Raw genomic sequence first — 20,801 nt, 5'->3', positions numbered from 1 at the left:
TTGATTAAGATTATAGTTTTATCTCAAATTCTAAATGCATATAATTGTGGAAAATTGGTTAATTCTTCCATAAACCGCCTTTTTGCTCAGTTTCTATAGGTCTATCCATCCCCAATTACTGATAACAAGGTAAAGAAAGACTATACATGGTTGATAACTACGAATACGGTTGATATATAAGTTATTTGTTTGGTATATCATCGGTTTAGGGTGTTAATTAGTGTGTTTTTATAATTATTATAGTCCCGTTGTCCCTTGAGTCCCGAGGTCGAGATTGTCCAAGGCGACGCCCAAAGGTAAACAACAACAACTCCCCTTCCTCTGTCATTTTATCCTATTTTTGCTGTTTTAAGTGCATTTCCATGTGGTTTTAGGCATTATTATTGTTGTTAAGTGAATAAGAACGTCATTTAATCATTTCCTAGACTGCTGTTGAGTATTTGTTGTGTTCTGTAAGCATGTGAACGTAACCTTGTCAACCCTTTAATTACCTATAAACCACATTACCTGTTTTAAGTGCATTTCCTCGTGTCTTTAGGCGTGTTTATTGTTGTTGAGAGACTAGGAGCAACATTTGAACACTGTAAAGGCTGCTGTAGGATATTAATTGTGTTTTTTAAGCATTTGAACATAACCTTGTCAACCCCTTAATTTAACCTACACTATAAACCACATTACCTGTTTTAAGTGCATTTCCTCGTGTCTTTAGGCGTGTTTATTGTTGTTGAGAGACTGGGAGCAACATATGAGCACTGTAAAGGCTGCTGTAGGGTATTAATTGTGTTCTTTAAGCATTTGAACATAACCTTGTCAGCCCTTTAATTACCTATAAACCACATTACCTGTTTTAAGTGCATTTCCTCGTGTCTTTAGGCGTGTTTATTGTTGTTGAGAGACTGGGAGCAACATTTGAGCACTGTAAAGGCTGCTGTAGGATATTAATTGTGTTCTTTAAGCATTTGAACATAACCTTGCCAACCCTTTGATTAAACCTACACTATAAACCACATTACCCATTTTAAGTGTATTTTCTCGTGCTTTTAGGCGTGGTTATTGTTGTTAAGAGGATAGCAGTAACATTTGAACACTGTATAGACTGCTGTAGGATATTGTGTTCTGTAAGTATGTGAATGCAACCTGACAAACCCTTTAATTAAACTTACACTCTAAACCACATTACCCATTTTAAGTGTATTTTCTCGTGCTTTTAGGCGTGGTTATTGTTGTTAAGAGGATAGCAGCAACATTTGAACACTGTATAGACTGCTGTAGGATATTGTGTTCTGTAAGCATGTGAACGCAACCTGACAAACCCTTTAATTAAACCTACACTCTAAACCACTTTACCTGCTTTAAGTGCATTTTCTTGTGTCTTTAGGTGTGGTTATTGTTGTTAAGAGAATAGGAGCAACATTTGAACACTGTAAAGGCTGCTGTAGGATATCAATTGTGTTCTGTAAGCGTGTGAACATAACTTACTTGCTTGATACGTGAAGGTGTTTATGTCTACCCTTTAATTAAACCTACACTATAAATCACATTATCTGTTTTAAGTGCATTTTTTTGTGATTTTAGGTGTGGTTATTGTTGTTAAGAGGATAGCAACATTTGAGCACCTTATAGGCTGCTGCAGGATATTAAATGTGTTCTGTATGCATGTGAATGTAACCTTGTCAACCCTTTAATCAAACCCCACATTACCTGTCTTTACCTTTTAAACCACAGGCAACCACCTCTGCCCACCATGACGCGGCACTCCAAGAACTGCACCGCCAGCTCTGTGTACTCGTACCATGAGAAGAAGAAGGACGCCAAGGCCTCGGGGTACGGGTCCCTGCGGCTGCGGTACGGCAAGGACGGCGTGAAGGACTTTGACTGCTGCAGCCTGTCCCTCCACCCATGCCGCAACCCTGTCATAACGCCTGGTAAGGAGAAAGGGGGTAAATGTGCAGTTTAGCTCTACCATCTAAAGATATTTTATACGCCTGAATATCTGAATGATCTAACTTGAGGATGCTGTATACTGAAATATCACTGGTTGATGTAGGTTTGACGGCTAATATGGAAATAAAGGTACCCATCTCAAATGAGCAATGGTGGGACCACATCAGATTATATTAGGTTTGATATAATGAGGTCAGGCCAGGTTAGGCTTTATTAGGTTAGGTTTAGTTTTGTTAAGTTTAATTGTTTATGATAAATACGTAAGATATGCTTTGTGCTGCGCTGTTGTTGCCGTTGGCGGCAAAGAAGGGTATTCTTATCTTTATTATTCCCTGGTTTGTTTAGGTTAGTTTAGATAAATTTTTAACCAAATCTAGAGACAAGTTATAGAAAATTAGAACTGAAAGGTTTACTGAGTTGTCACACTAAAAGAAATCAAGTGTGTTATGACCTGCTGACCTTTGACCTTTCAGAGGGCCATCTCTTTGACAAGGAGGCCATCTTGGAGTACATCATCACCAAAAAAAATGAGATTGCCCGCAAGATGAAGGAATACAGCCGTCAGTGTAAGAAGGAGCAGGTGAGGGGGATCAGTGGTAGTAGTAAAAGTAGTAGAAGTAGTATTCGTAGCTGTGGTAGTGGTAATATGTATTCCCGCGGGCTTTATTATTATTATTATTATTATTATTATTATCTCTATACATCCCAGACTGAGTTGGAGGAGCTGGGCGAGGCTGAGAACCGTTCCCGCGTGGAGAAGTTCCTCAAGACTGAGTCAGCCGTTGCCTCTGCCTCCCAGGCCGCGCAGGGGGCAGGTGTGTGTGTGTGTGTGTGTTGTATTTTTTATTTTTTCATTTTTAAAATTTTTTTTACATTTGGCTTATAGGAGTTTTCAGTATCTTATCTTCCTTTCTTTAACCACCAACACACTCACTAACCTGACCTTCCCCTGCCAGGCTCTAGTTCCAGCAGCCCCGCCATCACCATCAGCACCACCGCCAAGTCAGGTCCTGCCCCCCCGGCCGGCTCCTCAGTGTCCAACATGGTGGCCGGGAGGGAGAAGAAGTTACCAAGCTTTTGGATTCCGTCTCTCACACCGGGGAACAAGGAGGCCAAGATTGCTAAGCCTGTGAGTGCTGTTGGGGTGGGTTGTGGATTGGAATGGGTTAGATGGGGGAGTTGTGGGTTTTGGGATGGGTTGGAATAGATTGGGGAGAAGGGGAAGGGGTTATATGGGGCATGTGGTGGAATTGGGGTGGATGGGAATGGGTTATGTGGTAGGTTGGGGTCTGCTTGAGTAGGTGGGAATGGGTTATGTGATGGTTTTGGGTGTGTTAGGGTTGATGGGAAGGGGTTATATAATGTGTTCTGGGTTTTGGGATGGATGGGAAAAGGGTAATGGGGTATGTGATGGCTTGGGACAGATTGGAAGGGGTTATGTGGTGGTGTGTGCTTCAGGGTATGTGGGAAGGAGTTAATGGGTATGTTGCAGTGGATTGGGAAGAATGAGAAGTTGTGAAGTGTGTTGTAGGTTTTGGGGTTGGTTATGTTGTGTGTGTGTATGTTAGGGTGGGTTGTCTTCTTTCTCTCTCTCTCTCTCTCTCTCCCCACCATTTACTCCTCTTCCTCCACTCATCTACTTTCTCCCTCTACCCCCTCTCCCTCCACTTATCAACTCTTTTTTCCCTCCACTCATCATCTCCTCCTTCCACATATTTTCTCCCTCTCCTCCACCCATCTATTCTTCCTTCTCTCTACTCATCTACTTTTCTACTTTCTTCTTCCACCCATCTACTACTCCCTTCACTTCTCAGCTCCCTCTCCATCTTATCAGTACGTACCTTTCCTTCCTCTCCACCTATCTACTCTTCCTTCCACCCATCTACTTCCTATCCCTTCACCCATCTACTCCCTCTCCCTCAACCTCTCTGCTCCCTCTCCATCTCACCAGTACCTTTCCTCCCCATCCACCCATTTACTTTTTATCCCTTCACCCATCTACTCCCTCTTCCTCCACCTCTCCCCTTTAGCCACACCAGTTCCCTTCTCCCCCACAGGACAAGACCATCAAGTGCCCCATCAGCGGCCAGCCTCTGCGCGCCAAGGACCTCATCCCTGTCAAGTTCACCCTGGCACTGGACGAGGAGGGCGAGGGGGGCAGCAAGGTGCCGTCGCTGGAGGGGGCACACCAGCGCTACAAGTGTCCTGTAACCGGCGACATGCTGCGGAACAATGTGGCGTGCTATGTGCTGCGCCAGACGTGAGTGTGTGGAGTGTGGGGCGTTCTGAGGTGGTCTGTCTGTGTATGGGGGAAGGATTGTGGATATGGAGAGGATGTGTTGTATGTGATGTGTGTATTTTATTGGGTGATGGGGTGTTGTGAGGTGGTCTGTGTATGTGTGTATGGGGAAAGGATTATGTATAGGGGGGGAAAGGTATATGGTGTATGAAAGAGAAGATTTATTGTATGGGGAGGTGTGAACTGTATAGGGAGAATTTTCAGTGTATGGGGTGTTGTGTAATGCATAAGGGAAAGAAAGGTATGATGTAGAGAGAGGAAAATTTAGTGTTTGGGGTGCAGCAGAATAATGTGGTATGTGTTGTTCTGTGGCCAACATGAGTGTTTACATTTTTTTATTATTTATCATGATTATTATTATTATTTCTATTTATTTATTATTATTATTATTTTTTTTTTACTGCAAAGAAGGCAGCTGGAGCCCTTCTTTCCTTTTCATCTAACCATTCATCAGCTGTCCTTCCTTTGTCCATCCTCTTCAACAAGTGAGATAGCAGGACCATAAAACACTTGCCTGCATCATAAAGAGCTGGGTGTGACCAACAGCCCCACCAAGAAAACCTACTGGCACCATAGACAGAATGTTAAAAGAAAAAAAAAGAAAAAACTACTTTTAATATCTTTTCTTCCCTTCTTGCCCCCTACAAACACCCACCATCTTGTCCCTCAATTGTTTCCTCCCTTCCCTTTTAGCTTTCTCAGCACCCTGTCTCTCCTTCCTCAACTTCTTCAGTACCCACCATCATGTACCCTTCTCTCTTCCCTGGCAGAGGTGACGTGGTCACCCAGCGCTGCGTGGACACCATCATCCGCAAGGACATGACTCACCCACTCACAGGACAGTCACTCACAGAGAAGGACCTCATTGTGCTGCAGAGGGTGAGGACCTTTTCCTCTTCAAGGCAACATAATCTATTTTCTGTGCAAGATCTTGACTTGCATGTAGATATTATTTCTTTTTCTTAATTTATTTTGGTGTTCATCATTTACTTATCTTCCTGTAGTATTCAATTTTTTCTCTTTCAACCCCATTTTCATTCAACAGTTCCATATATTCCTTTCAACTAACCACTCTCTGAATTTCATAAGTTTCCTGTTATGTTGTCCTTTTTCCTTTGTAATGTAAGGGGGAAAGATTTGTTGTACAGAGGGAAGATAGTGCTCCAAGATAGACTATTATTAACATGTCCTCACTCTTTCGTTCCAGGGCGGGACAGGCTTCGCCACCACCAATGAGCAGCTGTACAGTGAGAAGGCCCGGCCAGTGCTCCAGGCCTGAGGGGCAGGTGTGTCTGTAGTGCGTCAGGGGTAGTGTTTGGGCTAATCATTTCATCCATCCATCACATAGTTCATCCTGTGATTGTCACATGACCGAACCCAATGTCAGCTTGTTATTGTTCTCACATTCATTCATGTTACTCATGTTAATTTCACTCATCTCTGTGCAGTCTTGCATAAACTAAGTTAGGGAAAAAAAGGGTCTTCATATTTTACTCACTGTTTCAATGGCAGACCAGTGTATTTTCTGCCATCAAGGACACACTAATGTCAAAGGTCCACTTGAGAGTTGTCCAAGACATTAGAAAAAATTATATGGAATTTTTGTCATCCAAGAAGCTGAGTAGTATTCTAATGTGTGTAGTTTACAAATAATTTAAATATTTAATTCAGTAATCCCAACCTTCTTCTCCATTGACCCTTTGTAGCTTTAGCAAAGAAACCTGTGAATTAATTAATTGGCATGGTGTAGGGCAGGGTTGGGTAGTTTTGAAGATATAATTGGTGCATGTTCTCGTGTGCTCTCTCTTTGCCACCAGAAATATTGTCACTAATAAAAAAATAAATCATCACAAGGACATGGCACAAGTGGTCATCATCACAGGGTAAGGAAAAACAAGACGTTAAACATTTTCTTGTGTATTCATCTTTCCTCACCGTCCCACCACCAACATACGGCACAATCAAGGGGGCCAACAAGCCGCCTGAAAGGCGACTTGTTGCCAGGGAAATAAAGGGGAATATACCCCACTGTGCAAACGGGCAGGACACAGCCACACGTGGCACACACAAACAAGCCTCTAAGAGAAGACAAACAGCGGAGAGGGAATAATGTGCATCCTCGTGACAGTGATTCAGGCAACTTTATTTTTCCCATTCACAGACTTGTCTGCTGAACACAACAGTTATTTCCTTACAATCAGTGGCTGTAAACTTTCTCTTGGCGATTCAGTGGAGTTAACAGAGCCACAGAATAGTAGAGTTTGACCACCCTCATCACAGGCGCCATGCTGTTATCCAAAGAGCAGCGCGAAGTTCAGTGATGACGATACAATAGTGTTTTCTTTGTGTTTTGGGTACTTTTTCAAGATTTTTTTACCATACCCAGAGCACAGAAAACATTGTATCCGCATTGGTTTGAATTTCACATGGCTCTTTTGGTAACATGGTGCCAGTGATGAAACCAAACTCTATTCCATGACTCCGCTTAACAATATTCCTCCACTCCCTGCAAGTTGACAAAGTTTCCACACAAGTAACTGGTTCCGAGTCCAACCCAATTCAAGTTTTAAAAGTTGTGTTGCCAGCTGATCATTGCAAGAAAACAATGTATAAACTTATCAATCAGTGCATTTACAGATTCAGATCAACATTTAATTTATATATAAACTCTTAACAATAAATATATCGGATCATTATACTCTCCCAATGTGTGAATAACAACCTCACAACCTTAACTTAGCATGACTTAACTATCTCCTCCTCTTCTTCCCTTCCTTTCCCCCTCTTGCTGCTTCTCATCTACTGGAACAAACAGGCAAGTCTCTACAAAGTTTGCAAATCATCTATTCTAACTAAACCCAACTTGGCACCAACAACTTGACAGATCTATTTAAAGCTTATGCAGTGTATAAATTTGACTCCAACAGTCAGAGAACAGGAACAACCTGATATGGTGAAATAATATCAAAATGTTTACCATGACAAATGTGTAAATCACTCATTTCCTAAAAAAAATTGTGAATATCGTGTGTGTGTGTGTGTGTGTGTGTGTGTGTGTGTGTGTGTGTGTGTGTGTGTGTGTGTGTGTGTGTGTGTGTGTGTGTGTGTACCTGAATTAATCTGAATATCAGTTGTGCACGTATGACCGAAAATTCTTGTAAGTCACAGAATTGAAGAGAATCATAATTTGTGAGAATAATCAACCATCACGCAGCTAACTGGCTATTCAAATACGCCACGGACGAGTGCAGTAAAAGGCTAAGATTAGTGTGTGCGTGTAACCAAGTGTGCGAGATGAAGGCAAATCATTACAGCTAGGATAATCTAATGGAGGGACTTTAGGTTTGACTCCTCACGATCTAGACTTTATAATCATCCATATTTTGCCGCCCAAGAAGCCCAATGAGGCAAAGATAAAGTATCTGTTCTGCATGAAATCAACACAACTAGCACCAGATTTATACGGCAAACCTTTCAAATGCTTAAATTAGACAGCTTAGTGGCTACATTTCTACAAAAAAGCCTTAATGGAAAGATGAAACCTATATACCTAACTATTGCAATATTGTCATGAAATTAAAATCAACATTGTGCTCTACTGGCTAAGCTCGTGTGTTGGCTGTGGCCCAAACTGCCGCAACGGACGTGTCATAAACTTCTTGTGTCCGATATGCATCAATACCAACAACACCATCGTTCCCGTCCAACACCATATAAGGAAAGATGAGGACGTTAAACAAAGACTACCAGGCTACATGTTAAGATAAACCTACACTTATATAGAATCTTTAATCCCTGCGGAACTGAAGCGCTCACCTCTGGCTGTGTGTGTGGCAAGGAGGCAGCAACACGAGAAAAACTAAATGTAAGAATAAATCACGACCATCTGAAATTACTCCCCACACCAGGCAAGGCAAGGCAGGGCATGTGTGTTAATTGACGTTGTTTGTATGGCAAGAAAACAAACGATGGAGTCCAAATACAAGAATAAATCATCTTAACCTCGGCTACTACCCACAGCAGAGAAGGCAGAGCAGGGATATGATTAACACAGTGACGCCCCCTTGTGTGAATATCATGTGGGTTAGTTTACAGCTATGAGATTCCTTTAAAACTCCTTGCTGACAAACACCAGAGAGCTCACCATCACAATAGAAATGCTTCACCCACAAGAGAGGAAGCATAACAAGTTTAGGTCAGCAGCACCAGAGCCTTTCCATGTGTTCATATTAATATCACACTGGCCTGTAGAAGTGTAAGGTTATGTTCAGGTTGGACTGCGACAACACTACTGGCAAGACTGGTAAAGGTTGGGTATCAGTGTTAGTGTGAACTCTGCCCTGGTGAGAAACAAGTGGTCTGAACACAAAAGATTCTATCCCAGGAACTGATCTAACACAAAACATTTTATCTCAGGAACTTAAAACTGCAATCAAAGAGTAATTGTTTGCCAAGACAACCTAAAGTAATGCAAAATTTTAGTCATGAAAAGGATGATTTGCAGCACATTTTGACTGCATAAAAACATGACCCATAAATATAGTTGCAGTTTCTCAAAGGTAATTAAAAAGAACATCATACAAGAAACTATAAAAAAACTGAAACAGACTTCTGAGTGTAAAATTTGTCACCACACACCAATAATTATCGAGAGGCTTTGGCCGGCCAGCACAGCGCACTAACACAACTACAGCAGCGGCGGCAGCACCCCAGGCAGCCCCAGACAGGTCCCTAACACACTACTTAAGGCCACACTCCCACGGCAGACAGTCAGTTGTGTTCCTGTTATTAGACGACCTGGTTTAGGCCTTCCTTCGCAAACTCGTTAACCAAACAAGGACGTCTGATGTGATTGAGACGAGACCAACTGACAAAGGACTTCAAACTCCAAAGACAAGATTAATGGTTCATTGGTTTGGCAAGACACTAACTGAATAAGGACGTCAGTGATCACAACAAGACTAGCCACGTGTTGGGCCACAAGATTAATGGTTTTAAATGTTTTTACAAGACACACCAACCAAAACAAGGACGTCTGGTGTGATTGCAACAAGAGTTCAAACTTACAAATGAGACTAACCACATGGCCACAAGATAAAAGATTCTATTCAAAGGTTTGGCAAGACACAAAGCCATTGGATGCTTGTGTTGGCTAATAAAAAACAAATGGCAAGTTGAGGATGATTTGTGCTCGTCCTTACAGTGTGTTATGGGTGTAGTGGGTCGATGCAAATTTTGTGCTTGTGAATAAATGCGAGATATTAAAACGTCTAAACTTTTGGCATAATTTCAATCTTACATGTACAAATGAGGGATTACATGACTGAAGTTTGTGTGATATTTTGGCATTAGTGTTCGTCAAAGGAAACTGTTCTTGGGTTATCTGGAACTTTACACCTTGAAATGGATTGATGATGAGCGAATAAATGCTAGAGGTCAAAACGTCTAAACTTGTGGCATAATTTCTATCTTACATGTACAAACGAGGGATTACATGACTGAAGTGTGTGTGCTATTTTGGCATTAGTGTTCGTCAAAGGAAACTGGCTTGGGTCATTTGGAACTTTACACCTTGAAATGGATTGATGATGAGTGTACTGTATGACTTGATAGGCTATTCGTTTTTGGTTGAAAGAGTATAAACAGATGTAGGGTACAGCTAGTTTGGTATATGTTTGGCTTAGCTACACTCAATGAAAGTGAATGCGGGTATACCAATTTTTTTTATCTTGAAATGGATGAATGATAACTGTATGACAAGCTTCTAAGTTGCAGGAGTATGTTAGGAGTTCATAAAAGAAAGTTAGTCTGGTATACCTATGACAGTTTTCCACTCTATTGACATTAGTTTGAGGTATATGGAACTTTATACCCTGCAATAATTTAATACTGTATGAAAAATAGCTCCTAAAGTACAAATCTAAGGGGAAAGCTAGTTTGGGGAAAATATAGACTAAGTGAAAAGAAGAAGAATCCTAGTTTGGTTTACGATTGGCTTCTTTCCGATGTTACAATTTCAGGGTATAAGAAAATTCATATACTTTAAATGGATGAATGGTAACTGAATGTATGTATGATGTCTAAAAATTGTGGTATACATGTGACTTCTTTCGAGTGTATACAGATTGAAATGGATGAATGGTAACTGTATGTGTGATGTATAACCGTATTTTGAAAGTCTAAATTATGTTATGAAAAGAGTCTGGTATACGTGTGGCCTCTTCCCGGTGTATACAGAGAGAGATGAGAGAAGTACTGACCTCTCTTTTGGCCACTCTTTACTTTCTATTCCAGGAGCAGTGCTAGAAGGCTTTCGTTTTTACACACTTTTGCCCACGAGCTGCTTCCTTTACTGTAAAAAAATAAAAGGGATGAATGTAACTGTATGATGAGCTAGTATGTTGCTTGGGTACAAATTTACATAGAGAAAGAGTGATATATGTATGGGTCCTTTCCACTGTATATCAATGGGAGAATAATACAGTCGAGATATGAGAAAATCGTATAGAAAAAGCTAAGCAGTCGTATATATCTGACATATTTCCACGGTGTATAAAGAGGAGGTTACAAGACCGTTACATGACAAAAGTATATCGGCTAGTTATCAGCTATTATTTCGCTAGTATAAATCACGTTAGGAATACTTGGTCTGGCGTACGTTCGGGAGGCATAAGTACTAGACGGCAAGCTCTCAGTGTGTGGCCGAGACTCTCTAGGGGGTCACAGCAAGGCTTGAGATTACACATTTGTTACGCAGGTTACTTATACTTTGTTACGTTTATAGTTTCTGAAGTGTGCTGGGTCGTTACCAAGCGAAGAGTTTTTTTTTTGGCCCTTGGAACCAACGAACTACATTACCACTATCATCGTTCAAGTCATTCTCAACTATCTTCATCCCTTCAGATCTGCCGGTCACCATCAACCTTCACATCATTCTCAAAATCTTTATCCCTTCAGATCCACCGTCACCATCAACCTTCACTCATTCTCAAAATCTTTATCCTTTCATTCTCAACTATCTTTATCCTTTCAGATCTACTGTCACCATCAACCTTCACATCATTCTCACCATCTTCATCCTTTCAAACCTTCCCTCACTATTCAAAGCAAGCCTACCAATATCTTCATCCCTGCAAACATTCCCTTCACCATCACCTTTCCCTCACTCACAACCTTCACTGTTTACACTTCAAGACTTTCCCTACAGCACCAACCTTTCTTTACCCTTTAAACTCTCCCTGACATTCTACATTCCCACTCCCATCGTCCTTCAAATCATTCTCGTCATTATATTTACTCCCTGCAAACTCTCCCTCACCATCACCTTTCCTTCTCACTCACATCCTACTCTGTTTCCATTTCAAAACTTTCCTTAGCACCAAACTTCACTCTTTCAACTCTCAACAATCATCCATCACCATTCACAAGTCACCCTTCAAATCATCACTCCCATCACCCTTTTCACCCTTCACGTCATCACCCTATAGTCCTTCACCCTTCACCCCTTGGCATTAGCAGCAGCAGCAATAGCAGAGGCAGCAGCGGAAACATTGAAACACCAACACTAACATCAACCAGGCACAGTCCTAGTCTTCCTCCTCCTCCTCCTCCTGCTCTTCTTCCTCCTCGTCACACCTTCCTCTTGGTGTTCTTGGCCAGCTTGGTGATGCGTCGCAGGCTACCCCGCCAGCTTGCCACGCGCCCCAGCACACCTCGCCGCCCTCACTCCTCGTCGTCGTCGTTGGGAGGGCTAAGGTCGTACCACTGGGTTACCTTAGCCGCGTCCAGCAGTCCACAGTCCAGTTGTATCTTTGGAGGGAGGGCAAGGAATGAGAGAAAGGCACGATGTTAGTAGGCTCCTCAACCACTCCCTCCTGCGTCTCCCCTTCACCCCCACCAGCTGCGTCCTTCTCTGTTGCTAACTCTGTAATATGCCTGCCTTGACGCATCACACACACACACACACACACACACACACACACAGTTATGGTAGTTTTGGCACCATGATCGATAATCCCTCCATCCCAGAGTCTAATTATACAAGTTAGGAGAGAGGGGGAAGGGAACATTATGGACCCACAACCTTACAAGAACTTTCGCAACTCTCCCTTATGATTGCCAGAAAAAGAAAAACATAGGCAGCTTCTAAACTACTAGTCATCGTTGAATTCCACTTCACTTCCAAATATTTTTTCTTTGCAGGAAATGATTATGCTGTAAATGTGGCAGGTCACTTCCCTTGGCATCAGCTCAACCAGTAGCACTTAGCCTGACCTCCTTCCCCAAGATTCTATGAACTGTTTTTACAGGTTAACGACTACATTCAAATTTTTTTTTTTCTTTACAGCTAACGAAACAGCTCAAGGGCAACCATAAAAAGGTGTAAAAAAAAATAAAAAAATAAAAAATAAAAATAAATATTCCTCGAATCGCTGTTCCCACATACCTGTAATTTTCTTTAAGTAATAGTATGGTGCGAATAGGCAGACAAAAGTAGCTGAAAATTAAATATGTAGCATTTAACCCGGTAGCAGCGAGGGTCATGTTTCTTAATGGTCCCCCAAGCGAGAAAAATGAGAAAAACTCACCCCTCACACAAACCATTTCATAATATATATCAAAGCATTTGTGATCAGATTACGTATCATCTATTTTTGGGGGTTTAAATTATGGCACAAATTTGGCCCGTCGCTGCTACATGGTAAAGCCACAAATTTGGCCCCTCGCTGCTACACGGTAAAGCCACAAATTTGGCCCGTCGCTGCTACCGGGTTAACACAGCTGAAAGAGTTTATAAGCTGTCACAGATTTTCGAGTTGATAATATCTGGCATTTTGGGTAAAACAGTGTGGAATGCTGCAGCTCTCCCTCCCCATCCTTCCCCTCCTCTTCACCCTCCCCTCCCCCTCATTATACCCTCCCCTCCTCCTCATTATACCCCTCGTCTTCTTTCCCATCCACTTCATCATCATTCATCCCCTCTTCTTCACTCTTCTACCTTCCTCTTCTTCACCCTCATCTACCTTCCCTCCCTCTCTTTTCCCTCCCGCTTCTCCTCCTCCTCAGAAGGCTTATGGACCTGATGGAGTGCCTCCTATTGTCCTTAAAAACTGTGCCTCCGTGCTGTCACCCTGCCTGGTCAAACTCTTTCGCCTCTGCCTGTCAACATCTACCTTTCCTTCTTGCTGGAAGTATGCCTTCACACAGCCTGTACCTAAAAAGGGTGACCGCTCCAATCCCTCAAACTACCGTCCTATTGCTTTACTTTCTTGTCTATCTAAAGCTTTTGAATCAATCCTTAACCGTAAGATTCAAAAGCACCTTTCCACTTCTGACCTTCTATCTGATCGCCAGTATGGGTTCCGCAAGGGGCGTTCTACTGGTGATCTCCTAGCCTTCTTAACTGACTCTTGGTCATCCTCTCTTAGCCGTTTCGGTGAAACTTTTGCTATTGCGCTGGACATATCAAAAGCTTTTGATAGGGTATGGCACAAATCTTTGCTTTCTAAACTACCCTCCTACGGTTTCTATCCTTCTCTCTGTACCTTTATCTCCAGTTTCCTTTCTGACCGTTCTATTTCTGCCGTGGTAGACGGTCACTGTTCTTCCCATAAATCTATTAACAGTGGTGTCCCACAGGGTTCTGTCCTATCTCCCACTCTTTTTCTGTTGTTCATTGATGATCTTCTTTCCAAAACGAACTGTCCTATCCATTCCTACGCCGATGATTCCACTCTGCATTATTCAACTTCTTTTAATAGAAGACCCACCCTTCAGGAACTTAACGACTCAAGGCTGGAGGCTGCAGAACGCTTAGCCTCAGACCTTACTATTATTTCCGATTGGGGCAAGAAGAACCTGGTGTCCTTCAACGCCTCAAAAACACAGTTTCTCCACCTATCCACTCGACACAATCTTCCAAACAACTATCCACTATTCTTTGACAACACCCAGCTATCACCTTCCTCAACACTAAACATCCTCGGTCTATCCTTAACTCAAAATCTCAACTGGAAACTTCATATCTCATCTCTTACTAAATCAGCTTCCTCGAGGCTGGGCGTTCTGTACCGTCTCCGCCAGTTCTTCTCCCCTGCACAGTTGCTGTCCATATACAGGGGCCTTGTCCGCCCTCGTATGGAGTATGCATCTCATGTGTGGGGCTCCCTCACAGCTCTTCTGGACAGAGTGGGCAAAGGCTCTTCTTCTCATCAGCTATCCTACTCATACTGATAGTCTTCTACCTCTTAAATTCCGCCAATGTTGCCTCTCTTTCTATCTTCTATCGATATTTCCACGCTGACTGCTCTTCTGAACTTGCTAACTGCATGCCTCCCCCCCTCCGACTTTCTACTCATGCTCATCCCTATACTGTCCAAACCCCTTATGCAAGAGTTAACCAGCATCTTCACTCTTTCATCCCTCACGCTGGTAAACTCTGGAACAATCTTCCTTCATCTGTATTTCCTCCTGCCTACGACTTGAACTCTTTCAAGAGGAGGGTATCAGGACACCTCTCCTCCCGAAACTGAATTATCTTTCGGCCACCTCTTTGGATTCTTTTTAGGAGCAGCGAGTAGCGGGCTTTTTTTTTTTTATTAATTTTTACTTTTTTGTGCCCTTCAGCTTTCTCCTTTGCTTTAAAAAAAAAAAAAAAAAAAAAAAAAATCCTCTTCTCCCTTCCCCTCTTCACCTTCATCTCTGTTCCCTTTCTCTTTTCCCTCTCCCTTCGCCTTCATCACCTTCTCCCTCCTTCTCATTACCCCTTCATCCCCAACCCAACCCCCCCTCCCCCAACACCCACCTGTCCCATCTTAGGCGAGCGCTGGAGGAACAGGATGCCCTTCTTGTTGATGACGGTGACCTCCAGCGTGCGTTTGGTCAGCTCATTGGGCGGCAGCGCGTACTCGAACCTCTCGTCGTACTGGGGGCTGCAGTTGTCTTTGATCACGTCCGTCTTGCGCTTGCTGTCCCTGGAGCGGTCGGGGAGGAGGTAGAGCTTCACGTAGGGGTCGGGGAGCTCGCCGTCCTCCTCCACTGGCAGGTTACTGGTGGGGGAAGTTTGTTGTAGTGGTGGTTGGTTTCCCTCCTCCTCTCCCACACACCAAATGCACGCCTTCCCTCCCTCCCTTCCCCATACTCACATCTTTCCCTTCTTTCTCTCTTTCACTTTCTCCATACAACGCTGCCAGATTGTCGTACTCAGCCGCTTATATTTCCAGACTTCCTACCCAAAACCGTCTTCTGGGCTCCAATAACGAAACTCATTTATAGTTATCGTTAAAAGAGTTGGATCCTGATGTTTCTTGGCAATAGTTAGGCGTCAGAAACCGGTAAATACTATGCTCTGGGTACGATAATCTGGCAATGGTGCACACAGCTACACACGCCTCTTTCCGTCCCTTTTCTACTAACTCACATCACCTTTCCTGTCCTTCTCTCACTCATGCTATCCAAACACACACACACACTTCCCTCCTTCCCTTCCCTTCCCCATACTCACATCTTTCCCTTTTTTTCTCTCACACTCTCCACACAAACACCTCTTTCCGTCCCTTTTCTACTAACTCACACCACCTTTCCCATCCTTCTCTCACTCATGCTATCCAAACACACACACACTTCCTTCCTTCCCTTCCCTTCCCCATACTCACATCTTTCCCTTTTTTTCTCTCTCATACTCTCCACACAAACAGCTACACACACACACACGCCTCTTTCTGTCCATTTTCTACTAACTCACTCCACCTTTCCCGTCCTTCTCTCACTCATGCTATCCAAACAAACACCTTACACCCTTTGTCTCCCTAATACTCACACTATCTTTCCATTTCTTCCTTCTCATCCACCCCAAACACATACCTCCTTTCTTCCTCTTAACCGCACTACCTTTCCCTCCTCTCTCTCACACTCTCCACACACACACACATCTTTTCTCCTTCCCTTTCAATACTCACACGACACGATGAACCACGATAATCAGGTTGTTCCTCGGGCCGTACTTCACCGTCAGTTCGATGCGACCCAGACCGTGAACGCCTCTGTCCACCGACCTGCAGGAGGGAAGAGAAATGGTGATAGTTTTCATTAAGGGATGGTTGGGCTGTGGAGGTTAATGTCTTACTCTGCACACACTAACTAGACAAATAACCCCAGTGGACACCAAAAATCACTGTGCTTTATTTATGGACACCCAAAATTGACCTCTCGTTTGGCTACTCTTTACTTTTATCTTTTATAGGAGCAGCGAGTAGCGTTTTTTTGTTTTTTTGTAGTCTTTTTATTGCCCTTGAGCCGTGTCCTTTGATGTAAAATAAATAAATAAATAAATAAATAAATAAAAAAACATCTCTGCTACACATCTGGACACTACCTAACACCTGTGCTTCTGTGGACACTACCTAACACCTGTGCTTCTCCTGCAGACACTACCTTACACCTGTGCTTTCATTTACTTTTACGGTAATAATGGAGGCAACTCAACGGCAAATTAAGTAGAAACAAAGAAAGCCCAGCAACACACTAAACAAACACCTGCCCTTTACCTGTCTACACTACCAAACACCTGTGCTCACCTCTGCCTCAGCTGGGTGTCCCCTTCCTCGGTCTGACCAGGAGCGGCTTGGGCTGGGGTGGGTGAGGACGACATGACCACCGGCTCCTCGACCACTCCCTCCTGTGTCTCCCCTTCACCTCCACCGGCTGCGTCCTTCTCCGTTGCTACCTCTGTAATATGCCTGCCTTGATGCATCACACACACACACACACACACACACACACACACACACACACACACACACAACTGGCTCTTTCCCTGTATTTCACAACTAGGTAAATACACACACACACACACATCACTAGGTACTCACTCATTCCTTACTTATCAATTTAATCGCTATGCACTTATTCATTAACTCAAGCTCTTATTCATTCAGTCACTCATCTTAATCTATTCATTCAGTCACTCATCTTAATCTATTCATTCATTCATTCACTCATCATTCTCAGTTTATTCATTCACTTTCAACCTGATTACGTATTCACATTACTCTCTCTTGCCTTCTATCATCATACAGATTCAATATTACATGACCCTTACTGTATTCTGCCCACCACATGACACACACACACACACACACACACACACACACCACAATCATCACAGCCCTCACACTTCATCACACCATACAGTCACCACACATACACCCTACAATCACCATCACCACATTCCTCACACTTTTCTAAACACCATAAATTCCCCCATACACACTACCATACCATACCAGACAGCCTTACACCCATCACACCAGCTCACACTATCCACCCCTCACAATACGTCATACCACACCATCACACCCTAACCAAAACCTAGAATATACAGCGTTACTTAAGACTCCATTCAACCTCAAATAAAAGATAAATTAATGAAGAAATGAATAAAGCAATGAGTCAAGAGGTTATTTCAGAGAGAGGAGATTTAGTGAAGGGTACAATAGGAGTTTATTATATGAGGCAAAGGAGAGATAGGAAGGAAGGAAGAGGAGAAGGATATATAGGAGGAAGGATGGAAAATGAATGAAGTATATATTTAGGTTAGATTTCAAAGAGAGACGAGGAATTGTAAAGGGAAGGATAGGAGTTACGAGGCAAAGGAGAGATAGGAAAAAGGAAGGAAGGGGAGGATATATAGATGGAAGGATGGAAAATGGCGTAAGTATATGATTAGGTTAGATTTCAAAGAGAGATGAGAAAGAGTAAAGGGCAGGATAGGAAATAGGAAGGAAGGAAGAATGGTGGTGGTACAGGGTTAGGTTAGGTCAGGTCAGGTCACGTCAGGTCAGGTCAACTGTAGCCAAAAGAGGTCACCCAACAGTGTAATCTACCATGGTATAAGTTGCCTTCATGCTTTCTTTCTTTGATTATTTTTTTACACTAAGTCTTGATTTAATTATAATATTCTAATCTATTAACCGTATTTAAGTTATCTTCATGCGTTTTTTTTTATAATTCCAGGCTTTTTCATTCTCCAAGTCTTGATGTTTTGATTCTCTCGTTATTCTCTCTAAAATGCAAGTTTTTCTACGAAGTGCAAACCTTTGATGGGCAGACTAACAATGCATGTAGTATGGGGCTAAAGGTGTGTGTACCGTGGGCGTGTAATACGAGTTCTGCCACGAAGGTCCACATTTTTAATCGTTTTGGGATCCCACATGACCATTTCCCAAGGCCACAGAGAAGACTAACCTCATTTTCATGGGTAATTTTCTAGTCCAAGACACAGAAGTCGGGTAAAACTATCACTAGGATCACAAAACTACCCACGAAAGTTGGAAAGTTTCGTTTAGTCGGCGCAACATCTGTGGTCATATGCCGGAGAGAGACAGAAGGGGAAGGAATTATAGGAGAAGGTAACAGATCCCAGGAGACGGGACACAACCCCCGATTAATACCTGGTACCCATTCACTGCTGGGTGGAAAGGGGTGTAGGGTATCGGAAAAAAACTACCCATGAAAACCAGGTTATTCTCTGTGGACTTAGGAATTGCAGTGGGATCCCGAAACTATGAAAAATATGGACCTAAGAGGAGATCATAACCACACAGGAGTAAGGGGGAGGAGGAGTTGAGACTTAACCTGGTAGCAGCGACGGGCCAAATTTGTGCCATGATATAAAAACCCCAATAATAGATGATACATAATCTGATCACAAATGCTTTGATATATATTATGAAATGGCTTGTGTGAGGGGTGATTTTTTCTCATTTTTCTCGCTTAGAGGGACCATTAAGAAACATGATCCCCGCTGCTACTAGGTTAAATGAACAATACACTGAGAGGAGTTTCAAGGGACAGCAGACAAACTACACCCAAAAAAGTATGTCATCATGGACTTGACAACTGGTAGTGAAGGAAATGAGCCAACAGGAGAAGTTAGTGAGTGGGTGTGAAAAGGGGGAGGAGGGGTCGAGACTTGAATGAACGATACACTGCAGGGAGTTTCAAGGGACGGCAGACAAACTACACCCAAAAAAGTACGTTACCGTGGATTTGACGATTGGTAGTGAAGTAAATGAGCCAACAGGAGAGGTTAGTGAGTGGGTGTGGAAAGGGGGAGGAGGGGTCGAGACTTGAATGAACGATACACTGCAGGGAGTTTCAAGGGAATGGCAGACAAACTACACCCAAAAAAGTATGTTACCATGGACTTGACAATTGATAGTGAAGGAAATGAGCCAACAGGAGAGGTTAGTGAGTGGGTGTGAAAAGGGGGCGGGGGAGCAGAGACTTAAATGAACAATACACTGCAGGGAGTTTCAAGGGACGGCAGACAAACTACACCCAAAAGAGTATGTTACCATGGACTTGACGATTGGTAGTGAAGGAAATGAGCCAACAGAAGTTAGTGAGTGGGTGTGAAAAGGGGGAGGAGGGGTCGAGACTTGAATGAACGATACACTGCAGGGAGTTTCAAGGGAAGGGCAGACAAACTACACCCAAAAGAGTATGTCATCATGGACTTGACAATTGGTAGTGAAGGAAATGAGCCAACAGGAGAGGTTAGTGAGTGGGTGTGAAAAGGGGGAGGAGGGGTCGAGACTTAAATGAACAATACACTGAGGGGAGTTTCAAGGGACGGCAGACAAACTACACCCAAAAGAGTATGTATCATGGACTTGACAATTGGTAGTGAAGGAAATGAGCCAACAAGAGGTTAGTGAGTGGGTGTGAAAAGGGGGAGGAGGGGCTGAGACTTAAATGAACAATACACTGCAGGGAGTTTCAAGGGACGGCAGACAGACTACACCCAAAAGAGTATGTTATATTGGACTTGACAATTGGTAGTGAAGGAACTGAGCCCATGAGAGAGGTTAGTGAGTGGGTGTGAAAAGGGGGCGGGGGAGCCGAGACTTGAATGAACAATACACTGCAGGGAGTTTCAAGGGACGGCAGACAAACTACACCCAAAAAAGTATGTCATCATGGACTTGACGATTGGTAGTGAAGGAAATGAGCCAACAAGAGGTTAGTGAGTGGGTGTGAAAAGGGGGCGGGGGAGCCAAGACTTAAATGAACAATACACTGCAGGGAGTTTCAAGGGACGGCAGACAAACTACACCCAAAAGAGTATGTTCTCATGGACTTGACGATTGATAGTGAAGGAAATGAGCCAACAAGAGGTTAGTGAGTGGGTGTGAAAAGGGGGAGGAGGGGCTGAGACTTAAATGAACAATACACTGCAGGGAGTTTCAAGGGACGGCAGACAAACTACACCCAAAAAAGTATGTCATCATGGACTTGACGATTGGTAGTGAAGGAAATGAGCCAACAGGAGAGGTTAGTGAGTGGGTGTGAAAAGGGGGCAGGGGAGCCGAGACTTAAATGAACAATACACTGAGGGGAGTTTCAAGGGACGGCAGACAAACTACACCCAAAAAAGTATGTTATATTGGACTTGACAAAAGTAGTGAAGGAAGCGAGCCAACAAGAGGTTAGCGAGTGGGTGTGAATATTTAAGACTACCGAGGAGGGAAAAAAGCTGTGTGTCATTACGTAGTGA

The 20,801-nt window shown here is 43.1% G+C and overlaps 2 protein-coding genes across 2 annotated transcripts in view; one reads left to right on the top strand and one right to left on the bottom strand.

Moving 5' to 3' along the window:
• Positions 1 to 269: 269 nt before the first annotated feature.
• On the top strand, positions 270 to 7,352 carry LOC127009900 (nitric oxide synthase-interacting protein homolog). Its single transcript, XM_050883430.1, has 8 exons — positions 270 to 296; positions 1,726 to 1,925; positions 2,418 to 2,524; positions 2,654 to 2,759; positions 2,901 to 3,073; positions 4,002 to 4,204; positions 5,014 to 5,122; positions 5,451 to 7,352. The coding sequence occupies exons 2-8, from the start codon at positions 1,745 to 1,747 to the stop codon at positions 5,520 to 5,522; spliced, it is 951 nt and encodes a 316-aa protein (XP_050739387.1). The 5' UTR covers positions 270 to 296; positions 1,726 to 1,744; the 3' UTR covers positions 5,523 to 7,352.
• LOC127009902 (extended synaptotagmin-1-like) overlaps positions 6,145 to 20,801 on the bottom strand; it is a 90,967-nt gene continuing 76,310 nt past the window's right edge. Inside the window, exons 15-18 of the mRNA XM_050883433.1 lie at positions 16,819 to 16,969; positions 16,201 to 16,296; positions 15,048 to 15,291; positions 6,145 to 12,052 (exon numbers count right to left, since the gene is read on the bottom strand). Coding sequence (XP_050739390.1) covers positions 11,966 to 12,052; positions 15,048 to 15,291; positions 16,201 to 16,296; positions 16,819 to 16,969 — 578 coding nt within the window. The 3' untranslated portion in view covers positions 6,145 to 11,965. The remainder of the gene's footprint in view (positions 12,053 to 15,047; positions 15,292 to 16,200; positions 16,297 to 16,818; positions 16,970 to 20,801) is intronic.

Source organism: Eriocheir sinensis, chromosome 42 (assembly GCF_024679095.1).
Source record: "Eriocheir sinensis breed Jianghai 21 chromosome 42, ASM2467909v1, whole genome shotgun sequence".
In the NCBI taxonomy this organism is placed as follows: Eukaryota; Metazoa; Arthropoda; class Malacostraca; order Decapoda; family Varunidae; genus Eriocheir; species Eriocheir sinensis.
Note: the sequence above shows the minus strand (reverse complement) of the source record. Positions and strands in the feature narration are given on the sequence as shown.

Excerpts from the sequence above, each read along its gene's own strand:
- LOC127009900 (XM_050883430.1), top strand. The coding sequence starts at position 1,745 with ATGACGCGGCACTCCAAGAACTGCACCGCCAGCTCTGTGTACTCGTAC. Across the intron at positions 2,525-2,653 it reads GTCAGTGTAAGAAGGAGCAG|ACTGAGTTGGAGGAGCTGGG; the intron begins GTGAGGGGGATC and ends TATACATCCCAG. Across the intron at positions 2,760-2,900 it reads CCAGGCCGCGCAGGGGGCAG|GCTCTAGTTCCAGCAGCCCC; the intron begins GTGTGTGTGTGT and ends TTCCCCTGCCAG.